The sequence below is a fragment of the Ochotona curzoniae genome, unplaced genomic scaffold (genome assembly GCF_017591425.1).
Source record: "Ochotona curzoniae isolate NIBS_2020 unplaced genomic scaffold, NIBS_Ocur_1.0 scaffold_2453, whole genome shotgun sequence".
Classification (NCBI taxonomy): Eukaryota; Metazoa; Chordata; class Mammalia; order Lagomorpha; family Ochotonidae; genus Ochotona; species Ochotona curzoniae.
Window position 1 is genome coordinate 248,685 of NW_024467094.1, and position 12,723 is coordinate 261,407.

Sequence of the window (12,723 nt, forward strand, 5' to 3'; positions counted from 1 at the left end):
CCAAGGGATTTTCTAGCAAGGAAAGATGAAGGGCAAGTACACAAGAAGGAATCTTTCCACGACTTACATAAATACTCCACTTCCTTTTTGCTTCTGTGGGCCTCACGCCCCTTTCGCACACACCCTAGAGACAAAGTCTGATTGGCCCAGCCGCGATAAGTGCTCACCCATTGGTGGAGACTTCATGATTGACGACCCTGCCGACTTCCGGTCCCATGGCCGTGTGCACACTTGACAGAAGAGCCATGGAGAGAGCGTGCCTCCTGCCAGGGCCTGGCCCGGGGCGTGTGGAAGGAGCGGACCGTGGAAGGAGGCGGCTTTCCTTCCTCATTGCTAGAGAGCGAGGAGAGAAGCGAGAAACTGGACGCCGTCTGGGCCTCCAGCAGTACATGGAGGCTTCGGTGCAGGCTTAGACTGAAGTGGGGCTTAGGTTTAGGCTAAGGCTTAGGCCTTGGCATAGGTTTAGGTTTTGGGTTAGGGTTACGGTCAGAAACATGGTGAAAGGGGAGATGTCATGAATGGTGGAGTTCACGCAGCAGTGCGCACGGCTCCATCCCCCTCCACCTCCTCTCACCACACCCACCGAAGTGCTGCACGGGAAGTGGAGCTGCCGGGATTAGAACCGGCGACCGTGGCGCTTGCAAGGGGAGGCGATAGCCACTGAGCCATGCGCCGGGCCCTGCGCCCTGGTGTTCCAGCAGCGTGGGTCCCCGCAGCGCGTTGTCCATCTCCTGGAAGCCGGCGGGTCGTCAGGGACACCTCGGCGTCCTGCGCCTCTCCCCCAGGCCGCCAGGGGGCGCACGCTGCACGGCGGCGCACGCTGCACGGCGGCCTGGCCGACGTCACTTCCGAGGCGGAAGTCGCCGAGCGGACGGAGGATGGTCTCCCCGGCCGGCAGGTAGGAGGCCGAGGCGGCGGGGCTGGCGTCCGGCCCGGACACCCTGCGGACTCGGCCGAGGGAGCGGGAGGCCGCGGGGAAGGCTGAGCGAGCGCCGTGGGCCCCGAGCGGGCTGGCGGGCGGGCGCTGCTCGGGGTCCCGGCCGGGCTCCGGGGTCGCGGGCGTCCGGCGTGCGCGGTGTCCGGGTCGTGTCCACGCGGGGTCCGGGTCGTGTCCACGCGGGGCCCGGGTCATGTCCACGCGGGGCCTGCGCACTCAGGTCGTGTCCACGCGGGTCCGGGTCATGTCCACGCGGGGTCCGGGTCGTGTCCACGCCGGGCCTGCGCACTCAGGTCCTGTCCATGTCTGTCCAACGAGCCCAGGTCCATGCCTGTCCCACACACCTGGGTCGTGTCCACGCCGGGCCTGCGCACTCAGGTCCTGTCCTCGCGGGGTCTGGGTCGTGTCCACGCCGGGCCTGCGCACTCAGCTCCTGTTCACGCGGGGTCCGGGTCCTGTCCACGCGGGGTCCGGGTCGTGTCCACGCCGGGCCTGCGCACTCAGGTCCTGTCCGTCCACACGGGGCCCGCACTCCCCTGTCATGTCCATGCCTGGCCCGCCAGCTGGGTCATGTCCATTCCTTTCTCGCGCGCTTGGGTTGTGTCCACGTCTGTCCCACAGGCCTGGGTCGTGTCCACGCAGAGCCTGCAGCCCCTGTCATGTCCAGGCAGGGTCTTGAGGTGTGTGCCAGGGTATGGACATGGCCGCAGCCTCTCAGCCAGGGGATGGCCAGGAGCAAGTGGCCACTCCCCCAGGCACTCAGCACGGGTCAGGCACAGGAGGCATCTTGGGTCAGCAGCTGCCTGCCACCCCAGTGTACCCTGCACCAGCAAGGGAGACCTGGAGGAAGCTCCTGGCTCCTGGCTTGGGAGAGAACCAGTGGATAGAGGGGCGATCCCTAATTTGTTCATGATCCTTAGGAATGTCTCTGAGATTCTACATCATTTTTTCAGACTTGTTTATTTTTATTGAAAAGTCAGATTTACAGAGTGAAGGAGACAGAGAGGAAGATCTTCCATCTGCTGGTTCACTGCCCAAGTGGCCGCAACAGCCGGAACTGAGCCGTTCCAAATCCAGGAGCCAGGAGCCTCTTCCAGGTCTCCCATGCGGGTGCAGGGTCCCAAGGCTTTGGGCTGTTCTCGCTGCTTTCCCAGGACACAGGCAGGGAGCTGGATGGGAACTGGAACAGCCGGGACACAAACTGGCGTGAGGGGTGCTGACTCTGAAGACCACCAGGGAAAGAATGCTTGCTCATCGGGCCGCGCCTGGAGTGTCCTCTCCTGGAGGGAGGCCAGTGTCCTCCGCTGCCTGCCCTGGCCTGGCAAGCCTGGCAGACAGAGGTCCTGTGGCCTTTGCTGTGGCTGGGCGTGACAGCATAGGCAAAGGGGTTCATGACTGGGGCCTTCACCCACACACAGGAGATAAAGCCCTTGGCCCCACATTAGCTGCAAGAGTAGCAAGAAAACCACTAAACCATTAAAAGCAGGTGATGGCTGGCATTATGGCATAGTGCGTTAAGCCACCACTTACAGTGCTGGCTGACATCCCATTGCAGAGGACTGGTGGGAATTCCTGCTACCCTGCTTCCCATCCAGCTCCCTGCTTATGGCCTGGGAAGGTAGCGTGTGATGGCCCCTGCAGCCACATGGGAGACCCAGAGGAAGCTCCTGACTCCTGGCTTTGGCCTGTCATAGGCTCAGACCAATTAGGGAGTTAGGCAGTGCATGGAAGCTGCCTCTTTCTCTGTCATTTCTGTCTTTCAAATAAATCAATCTTAAAATGTATGTTATGGTTGTGCTACCTGCTGTGCAGGACAGTAGAGGGCGCTGTGGGCCTATACAATGGGATCACTCGCAGAGGAAGCTAGTGGGGAAGGCTGGGGAAGGCTGTGGGGTCAGAGACCTTCGCAGGTCTGGGGCTCAAACTAAGAGCTCCTTGCTTCTCAGAGTGGCGTATTTCCCCTACAAACCAGCCGTTTTCCAGCTCTCTCCTTGGAGCCTGACCTCCATCTTGCGACGGGTTAAGGAGAGAGGAGCGTGTGAATGTGTGACAGAATCCGTGTTTGGCATGCATTGTGGCATGCTGTGTGGTCTCGCCTCTGGTTGGCAGGTGGATTCCAGAGCCTGTGACCCCAGCCCCGTGGTGGTGCTCGGGTTACAGGGCATTTTCTCCTGCCACCAGCCGCCCCATGAGGATTCGAGGTGCTGAGGCCACGATGGTCCTCAGGGCACAGCTGGATCTGGCTTGGCATTTGGTTGGGTGTCCCCTGGCAGTCACCTGGTCTTCCCCTGGACCGGTGGTGCAGAACAAGCCTGCTACCCCTTTCCCCTTTGCCTTCAACAGCCAGGGTTGGGCCGGACCAAAGCCAGGGACCTGGGTCTCCCGCTGGCTCTCCCATGTGGCTGGGCAGGGAGTCTTGAGCATTCATCTGCTGCCTTGTCGGGTGCAGTGGGAGACTGGGTTGGAAGGCGAGTGGCCTTCTGTGAGGACTAGGGCCATCGCCTGCTGCGCCTGTCATATGCGTTTTTGACTCGAGGTCTTTGCAGTTTCTGATGAGTCTGTCGGGATGTGGCCGCAGTCATAAGGAGCATCCCGTGCTGGAGACCCGGCGATGGCTGAGTAGGAGTGGGTTCCGGCGTCAGGTGGCTCCTGCTGCTGGTTGGGGTTGGAGGACAGAGGGAGGGAGGGTGGTGAGGTTGGAGGCGGGCCAAGCACTGACCGCCCGCACCTCCCAGGCCGTGCCAAGGGCTAGGGGTCATCGGGAACCCTGAGGACTGTGGGCAGGCCGAGTGGTACGGCCAGGGCTGTGCAGGTCAGGAGCAGTGTGGCCCTTGGGTGCTGGAGAAGGAGGCTGGCTCGGGCTGAGCAGGGAGGCAGCCCTGCAGGGAGCCCAGGATCCTGTTTGGAGTGTGACTTCTCTGAGGTGAGCCACGCAGAGGTGCCCCAGAAGCAGCTGTGGGCAGAGGTCCCGCAAAAGCGGCTGTGGGCAGAGGTGCCCCAGAGGCGGCCGTGGGCAGAGATACCCCAGAGGCGGCCGTGGGCAGGGCTTGGAGCCCAGGTAACCCAGGTGACAACAAGGGACCTCATTCCTGCCAAGGTGCCCTCTCCCGGGGTCCACGTTTTTCCCATGCAAGTAGGGAAACAAGTAGCAGCATGGACTGTTCCCTCACATCCATGTCGGGGAAGCACAGTGAAGGCTGCTTCCTGCCAGCCTAGAAAACGCTGCTGCCAAATGTGGAGAAGAAAGAGAGTGGCTGGGCTGCAGCTCAGACAGCCGCCCCTGTCCCTGTGGATGGCCAGCAGGTGCAGCCCATCACTTCCACAGTCTCTAGATGGCGCTGCTGTCTTGAGGTAGCGGGCTTCCTTGTGGGTCAGTGCCAAGGCAAAGTAGGCTAAGCCTCTGATTGCAGCATTGGTTTCCAACATGGATACTAGCTCAAGTCCCAGCTGCTCCCCTTCCCATCCAGCTCCCTGCCTGTGGCCTGGGAAAGCAGCAGAGGACGGTTCAAAGCCTTGGGACCCTGCACCCCCATGGGAGACCTGGAGGAAGCTCCTAGGTTTGGCTTGAAGCAAGCTCAGATCCAGCTGCTGCAGCCATCTGGGGAGTGAACCATCAGGTGGAAGATATCTCTCTCCCTCTCTCTCTGTAACTCTGCCTTTCAAATGAAAGTAAATCTTTTTTTTTCTTTTTTTAAGAAAAGGTTTCATTTTTGGTAACAGGAAAAATTAAACTTTTAAATTTTTGTACACTTCTGGTGCTGTTGGAGCAACATCCAAAGTTGGACAGTATGAGAATTATTTTAGAAATAGTTTTTTATTATTATTATTATGTTTTAAAAAAATTACATGTGTGCTTATTTGAAAGCGCTTCCATCGTCTGGTTTACTTTCCAGATGCCTCCGACAGCTGGGGCTGGGTCAGGTCAAAGCCATCCAGGCCCCCCTGGGTGCAGGGACCATGCACTTGAGTCAGCCTCTGCCTCCCTGTGGCATTAGCAAGAAGCTTGGTTAGGAGCGCGGGGTGGCTGGGGCTCGAACCAGGCACTCTGTTGTGGAGTGTGGATGTCCCAAGCTGCAGTTTAACCCGCTGTGCCGCAGTCCCTGTCCCTAGTGAGAGACTGGCTGGTTATGGTGAGGATTGAGGATGCCCCGAGCGGTCGGGTCTAGCCCATCGTTTGTTGTCTGTCGTTTTTGTTTGTTTTGTTTTGTTTTTTCCTTAAAGATTATTTATCGAAAGGCAGAGTGCAAAGAGAGAGTTCGCTCCCCAGATGGTCGCCAACAGCCGAGGCTGGGCCGGCCTGGAGCTGGGAGCCCAGACATCCATTCAGGTCTCCCACGGGGTGCTGCTTTTCCGGGTGCAGTTGCAGGAGGCCGGATCCAGAGGGCCAGCGCCAGGACTCAAACTGGCATTGTGAAATGAGGCGCTGGCGTCTCCAGCAGCAGCGTAAAGTGCTGTGCCACATTGCCTGCTCCAGTAATTTCTTTAAAAAAAATTTCCAGGGCCCGGCGCGGTGGCGCAAGTGGTTAAGTCCTCGCCTTGCAACCCCGGGATCCCATATGGGCGCCGGTTCTAATCCCGGCAGCCCTGCTTCCCTTCCAGCTCCCTGCTTGTGGCCTGGGAAAGCAGTGGAGGACGGCCCAAAGCTTTGGGACCCTGCACCCGCGTGGGAGACCCGGAAGAGGCTCCTGGCTTCGGATCGGCATAGTATCGGCCCGTTGCGCTCACTTGGGGAGTGAATCATCGGACGGAAGATCTTCCTCTCTCTCTCTCCTCTCTCTGTACATCCGCCTTTCCAATGAAAAAAAAAAAAAAAAAAAAAAAAAATTTCCAAGAGAAATGTTAGCAGTAGCTTAAGTATTTTGGGTTCCCATGCAAACTTCTGCTCCCGGGTGGTTAACCCGGCGGGGCCCACCGCATGGCAGTAAGTCATTCATGCCATCTCTCACTGCCCGCCCCCTCAGTCCTCCCCCTGGGTCCTGGTTTCTGTAGATGATCCTAGCACTGCGAGTTCGTGAGGCAGTGGAGCACCATGTACACTGAGGTAGGGGCTCCTTGGCACCCCTGCGGCGGGGCAGGGCCTGTGGTCCTTCCTGTTGTCCCTGCGCAGCCTGAGCGGTCAGTGGAAGGTCTGAGGGCAGGGCACTGGGTGTTGGCCGGGGAGTCTTTGAGCTCTCCGGCGGCCCAGCTGCTGGCAGTAGGGTCATGCTTGCTCTGGGAGCCCGCAGCTTGAAAAGGGAGGAGTCTTGGGGTGGTCCAGCGAGATGCCATCTTAGGACCCTGTGGCGCAGTTCTCACAGCGTGCGTGCTGTGTGGTTCTCCATGAGTGTGGTGCGGGAGTCAGGTGGGCAGGGTGTTTGTGAAACTGCAACCGCGGGGGCTCTTTCTCCCCCAGGGCCCTGGTACAGCCCTTCCTGTGTGAGGCTGCAGCTGGGGGGTTGTGGTTGTCGTCGTTCCAGTTGGTTCTCTTTTCATCTGGTCCCTGCTCGGCCTGTGGCTTCAGCCTGAGTCCGGGCTGGGAGCTCGCCGAGGCCCAGCTCTGTGAGTCCAGGCCCTCTTCCTCCTTGCTGAGCAGATGCAAACAGCTCGCGCTCCTGCCTCGCAGGGTTGCTCTGAGCATGGGGTGACATCACGGGGCAGAGGGCCTGGCCCGGTGTCGGGGACTTAGCAAGTACTAAAAAAAGGTAGCGATTGTCAGGAATATTTTCCTTCCTTCCATAACCATACATGGTAACGACTACAGCTTAGCTTCTGAAGGATGGTTTGGACATTGTGTCAGGTTCTGTTTTGCTCAATTAAAGTTGTCCTGCATATGAGAACGAATTCACGGAAGAGGCAAAAAGACCAATTAAGTTAGAAATAAAGCAAAGCCCTTGTGCTCTGGAGAGTTGACATACAGTGGGTCGGGCAAAAAGGCTCGTCACCTGGGGCTGCACGGTGCCCTGTAAATTAAAGCAGACCTCCCAAGGAGCATACGCCCTGCCTGCTGTCAGGTGCCAGGCTGCACGCTGCACGCACCTCGGGGGCCACCCCGCAGCTCTCGCCAGATGGGGTGCTGCGGTCCAGCTGGCCGCTGGCTCTGGCTCCTTCCCAACATGGTTTCTGTTCCTTCAGCAGCCACCCAGCAAACGCTCGTTAGCACCCACCAGGGGCCCTGAGCAGGAGAGGGGGTCCAGCAGCCCTTCTGGCCGCCAGGCAGCTTGTAATCTCATGTTCCAGGGACGCTGCAGGCACACACACTCCAGGGCTTCCTGTGAGGCCGGAGACTGGGAGGGTGCCAGCAGACCCCTTCAGCGTGAGCCGCGCGAGGTGCCTGGGACTGCCTTGCTGACACAGTGAAGGGCGTTTGGCCAGCGGTGCTGGGCAGCTGGGAGGTCCAGGTACACCGACACACTGGGCTTCCATGTACGTATCTGCAGCAGCAGAGGGTTTGCTAACAAACACCGGGCCGTGTTAGCACTTGGGGTGCACACACGTGCTGCTGGGGTTTATGGAGCGCCTGAAGTTTCCCCAATTCCCGTTCTTACTGCACTATTTCACATGGTGACCTTCTGTAAAATTTGTTTAAAAAGAAAAGCAAAGTAAATCTTCAGAAGCTTTTTATTTGAAAGATACAATTGCAGGGGCCTAGAGAGGTAGCTTAGTGGCTGAAGTCCTCACTTTGCATGTGCCCGGATCCCATATGGGCACCAGTTTGTATCCCAGCGGCCCCACTTCCCATCCAGCTCCCTGCCTGTGGCCTGGGAAAGCAGTCAAGGACGGCCCAAAGCCTTGGGACCCTGCACCTGCAAGGAGACCCGGGAAAAGCTCCTGGCTTCTGGCTTCAGATTGACTCAGCTCTGGCTGTTGCAGCAAATTGGAGACTCCTTTCTCTAAATCTGACTTCCCAATAAAAAATAGATTAATTTTTAAAAAGAGAGAGAGAAAGAAAGAGTTATGGAGAGGAGAGACAGAAAAATCTTCTGTCCCCTGGTTCACTCCCTGGATGCCTGCAGTATCTGGAATGGAGCCAATCTGATGCCAGGAGCCTGGAGCCTCCTCCAGGTCTCCCCACGTGGGTGCAGGGTCCCAAGGCTTTGAGCCATTTTCTACTGCTTTCCCGGGATATAAGCTGGGAGCCCAATGGGAAGTGGAGCAGCCGGGCCACAAGCTGGCACCCATGTGTGGGGTGCTTGGATTAGCCACAGCACTGACGCCATTAAAAAGAAAAAAAAAGATACAAATGCGGTTTTCTCATTAAACATTAGTCAGGTTTCTTAGTTCCTTGCCTGTGGCAGGGTGCTGCAGTGTACAGCATCCCGGTGTATTGCCCACAGGGAACGAAGAGAGGTAAGCTCGTTTTAGCTGGCTCGTTGCTCACCTGTGACTTCCGGACACAATGAGCAAGATAGCTCACTGGTCCCCTCAGCCCTCCCGTCCCCTGCCACCCTCTGCCTGCGGCCTGCACCCATGGTGACGGCGGCCGTTCCGGACCTGGGCCGGCAGGCGGGGCATCTCCCCTGGTATGTCACCTGGCCAGGGACACTCGCCCAGCTGGCTGCCGGGTGTGGCTTCGGAACCAGGGTCTGCCCGGTTCTGAGGCTGCTTGCTGGTCCAGTCAGTGTTGGGGCTGAGCATTTATGTCCCTCCTTTTTTTTTTTTTTCTCTCAATAGAAAAATGACAACTCGCAGCTCCATCTTAGGCCAGTAAAGATGTGGCCTGAAGGGGACGTGTCTAGTGGCAGGAGCACTGGCTGCTAAGCAGTGGAAGTCGGATTCCTGCTGAGTGGGACGCCTGGCCGGGCGCTGGAAGGGGGATCTCCCAGAAGAGGTTGTATGCGGGGGATGTGCTTTTTTCCCCCCTCTCGTTACCTTGAACATGAAGTTATTGCCGAGAGTCCCCTCCCTACAGTTTTTATTGAGCTTGCAGGTATTCCGGAAGCTGTGACTTGCAGGTATTCCGGAAGCTGTGACTTGCAGCATTGGTGAAGAGGACATGCAGATAGGAGCTGGGAGAGGCACGGTTTCTTTCTAAAGATTCGCTTTTGCAAAAGGCAGAGCAATGGCTGGGGTGGTGTGGAGGGAAGGAGGGGAGCGAGGAGCGGTCTCCCACCCTCTAGGTCGCACCTTTAACCAGCACCTCCCTCATGGTCTCCAACATGGGTGGCAGGGTCCCAAGTGCTTGAGCCATTACCTGCTGCCTCCCAGGCACATTACCAAGAAACTGGGTTGGGAGCAGAGCAGCCAGGACGGGAACTGGTGCTCCAGGATGGTCTGCCGGCATCACAAACAGCGGCCTAACGTGCTCTGCCACAGCGGGCCCTGAGAGAGGGGTCATTTCTGTGCAGTTAGGGTTTTGTGTCTGTCATTGCCTTCCCGCAGTCACTAGTCACATGCAGTCCTTGGGACTTGCATCCGGGCACTGAGAGGCGGCGGCTGGACCTCCTCAGAGCCAAGTTAGAGCAGCTGAACCGACCAAGGGCTTCCACGAAGTGCTGTTCACGGATGCCATCGCACTTTGGATGAGAAGGGTGGGACCAGCAGTCCACCTGTGAGAGGAGGAGAGAAAAGAAAATCTAACGCAACCTGAACTGTGGCCAGTGGCTTTCTCAGGAAGCAGGCTTGGCAGCCAGCAAGTGCGAAGGGTGGCTCTGCTGTGCCCTGTGGCCCTCGCTGGGCAGGCAGCAGACCGTCCAGCAGGACGTCGGATGGGATTTATCCTGTGGGAGACCAGAGAGTGACCTGCGCAGTCCCCACCGGTCCCAGGTGACTGGAAGGCAGGGGGCAGGAGCAGAGACCTTGGAGCACAGGGCCGTCCCCACACCCCTGACTGGCCTGACGGCTGTGTGCACCTGCAGTGTTGCGAGTTGACCAGGTAGAAGAGGGGAGTGCCCCCCATCAGCCGTGTTCAGGGCTTCTTAGGCAGTGGTCAGCCAGTCAGCTCAGAGTACTGGCACATGCTGCGAGTCATTCAGTCCACCAAGCTTACATCAGTGCACAATATCAATTATCTAGTCCATCTAGTGGTGTGAAACACAGACACCCAGTTTAAGCATCGTGCAGTCAGAGCTGCAGCCTGTCTAGTGGTGAACAGCTGAAGCAGGCAAGCAGGGCCGCGGACAGAACCAGTCTGCGGCGGTCAGCTTACTGCACAAGCTGTGAAAGTCCGATCTCATCCTGGAATGGGATCGGTCCTCGCGATAAGCACTCTCTCACTTAATATTCCTGGGACCTTCCAAGACATCAGGGTCTTTCCGAGAATCCAAGGTTATAGGCACGTCCCCGAAATGTTGTCCCATTTTCTATGGTCTGGGCTGTCCCACAGAGGAGCTGTGAGAGGCCCCCGGAGACCCCTGTATGTTGAGCACGCCTCCTGCACAGGGAGGACATGCGCAGTGGAGATGGAAGCGCCAAGCAGCGAGTGGTTGGCCACTAAGCTACAGAGATTAGAACGCCGCATGTAACAAAACAAGAACAATCAGCAAGAAGTGCTGTCAGAGGCACCCCCGCAGGCAGCAGTGAGGCGGCCCTTAGGCCATGGACAGGCGGGTCACTCAACATTAAAACAGTGACCGTACCAGTCTTCCGCTAGTCATGCGCGGTTTCCAGCTGCGAATTCTCCAGTGTCGAGTTAGCAGCGACAGATGGTGGAACGTGAGGAATGAGAGCAGTCTGCTTCAGACCCCGATAGGACTGGCAGTCCCCAGAGACTGCCCCGGGTGGGCCCTCAGAACAGCTGTTCCAGACCCCTGAGGAGCCGGACGAGAGTGTCCACATGGGGCCCAAGGAGCTGTGACAACAGTGACCCTGCACACACACGCCAAGAGGACAGCCCGAAGGGACTCGGACACCGTACAGGGCTGCTTCCGAAAGCTCACGGACAGGGCAGTGAAAGAGTAAGGGTATTTTGTTATTGAAAATAAAAGAACTGGGGCCCGGCACCTTGGCCTAGTGGCTAAAGTCCTCACCTTGAATGCGCCAGGATCCCATACGGATGCTGGTTCTAATCCCAGCAGCTCCACTTCCCATCCAGCTCCCTGTTTGTGGCCTGGGAAAGTAGTTGAGGACGGCCCAAAGCCTTTGGGACCCTGCACCGGTGTGGGAGACCCGGAAGAGGTTCCTGGATCCTGGCTTCGGGTCGGCGCAGAACCAGCTGTTGGCAGTCACCTGGGAGTGAATCATTGGACAGATCTTCCTCTCTGTCTCTTCCCCAGCAGGCAAGGACGCAAAGTCGAGCATTGGGGATGACTTGGGAGGTTGCAGCTTGGGCCTGGGTCTGCCGGGAAGCAGAGGCTGCAGTGCAGCTCGCCAGGTGGTCTATAGTTCGCAACAGGAGTCAAGGTGGCCGGCACTGCAGCCGCCACCCTTACTGGGCGTGACAACGACTGGGATTTATTACCTGATTTTGCCACTCCGGGCATGCTTCTGTCACTTCTGGTTATGTTTGTTCCAGCCTCATTTGCATAAAGGTGAATACGAAAGAGAAACCACGGTGCCCAAAAGTGGAATGGTGGGGCCGATGCTGTGGCTCAAGTGGCCGATCCTCCCCTACATGCGCCGGGATCCCATATAGACGCCAGTTTGTGTCCCAGCTGCTCCACTTCCCGTCCAGCTCCCTACTGTGGCCTGGGAAAGCAGTGGCCCAAAGCCTCAGAACCCTGCACCTGTGTGGGAGACCCAGAAGAAGCTCCTGGCTCCTGGCTTCGGATCAGCTCAGCCCCAGCTGTTACAGTCATTTGGAAGTGAACTAGCAGATGGAAGCTGTTTCTCTCGGTCTCTCCTTCTCTCAGTATATCTGATCTGCCTTTCCAATAAAAATAAATACATTTTAAAAGAAAAAAAAAAGTGGAGCATACAGCAAGCAGCATGAGAGTGGTCGCCGCACTGGGAGCAAAGGAACCGCAGCCTTGATCTGGAAGGTGTTTCCCTCGCCTGGGTCAGCAGCCGTGCGGGCTGACTTTGCGGCTTAGTGGCAGCTTTGAAAAAATGGTCCTTAATGCCATTAGTACAGCGACGAGGACGGTAATGCGTGCTAAAGATTTTCTTCAAATTTGGAATTTTTTTCCCCCCTTTTCATGTCTACCCTGGAGTTGGCAAAATAGGATTTTCTTTTTTAAGCCTGAGAAAGCCCTTTGAGAGAAACAATGGGAGGAAGTTTCCAAGGGACAGTGGGAAGGTGCTAGCAGCGGATGAAATAAATAGATGACTTGCCGTGGCCTGTCCCGAGGCGACATGGCCGTGAACAGCAGTGATAGGTTGTTGGCCAGGCTATTTTTAGGTGAAAGGACAGCTGTTGGCCCTGGTACAGTCTCTCAGGTTACCGCGCTCTGCCCGTCAGTCAGTCTTGCCACCCTGTGGCTTGCCTGGGCTCTTGGCTTGCAGGGTGGGGCCCTGGCAAGCTTTGAGTAGACTGCTTGTTTAAAAAAAAAACTCTCAGAAGTCACTTCAGGGTATAAGGCATTTCCTAGTTACAGCTTTCTTTTCTTTTTTGAAGACTTATTTATATTTATTAGAAAGGCAGATCTACAGAGAGAAGGAGAGACAAAGATCTTCCATCCACTGGTTTACTCCTCAAATGGTCACAAGAGCCGGAGCTGAGCTGATCCAGAGCCAGGAGTTTCTCCAGGTCTCCCACGCGGGCGCAGGGTCCCAAGGCTTTGGGCCATCCTCAGCTGCTTTCCCAAGCCACAAGCAGGGAGTTGGGTGGGAAAGTGGAGCAGCCAGGACACGAACCAGCACCTACAGGAGATCTTGGCACTGGAAAGCAGAGGATTAGCTGGTTGAGCTATCGCACAAATCCTCCCCATCCT

The 12,723-nt window shown here is 57.3% G+C and overlaps 1 protein-coding gene across 1 annotated transcript in view; it reads left to right on the top strand.

Annotated features, from left to right (window-relative positions):
• Positions 1-856: 856 nt before the first annotated feature.
• LOC121169893 (dehydrogenase/reductase SDR family member 7B-like) overlaps positions 857-12,723 on the top strand; it is a 32,994-nt gene continuing 21,127 nt past the window's right edge. Inside the window, exon 1 of the mRNA XM_041000708.1 lies at positions 857-898. Coding sequence (XP_040856642.1) covers positions 879-898 — 20 coding nt within the window. The 5' untranslated portion in view covers positions 857-878. The remainder of the gene's footprint in view (positions 899-12,723) is intronic.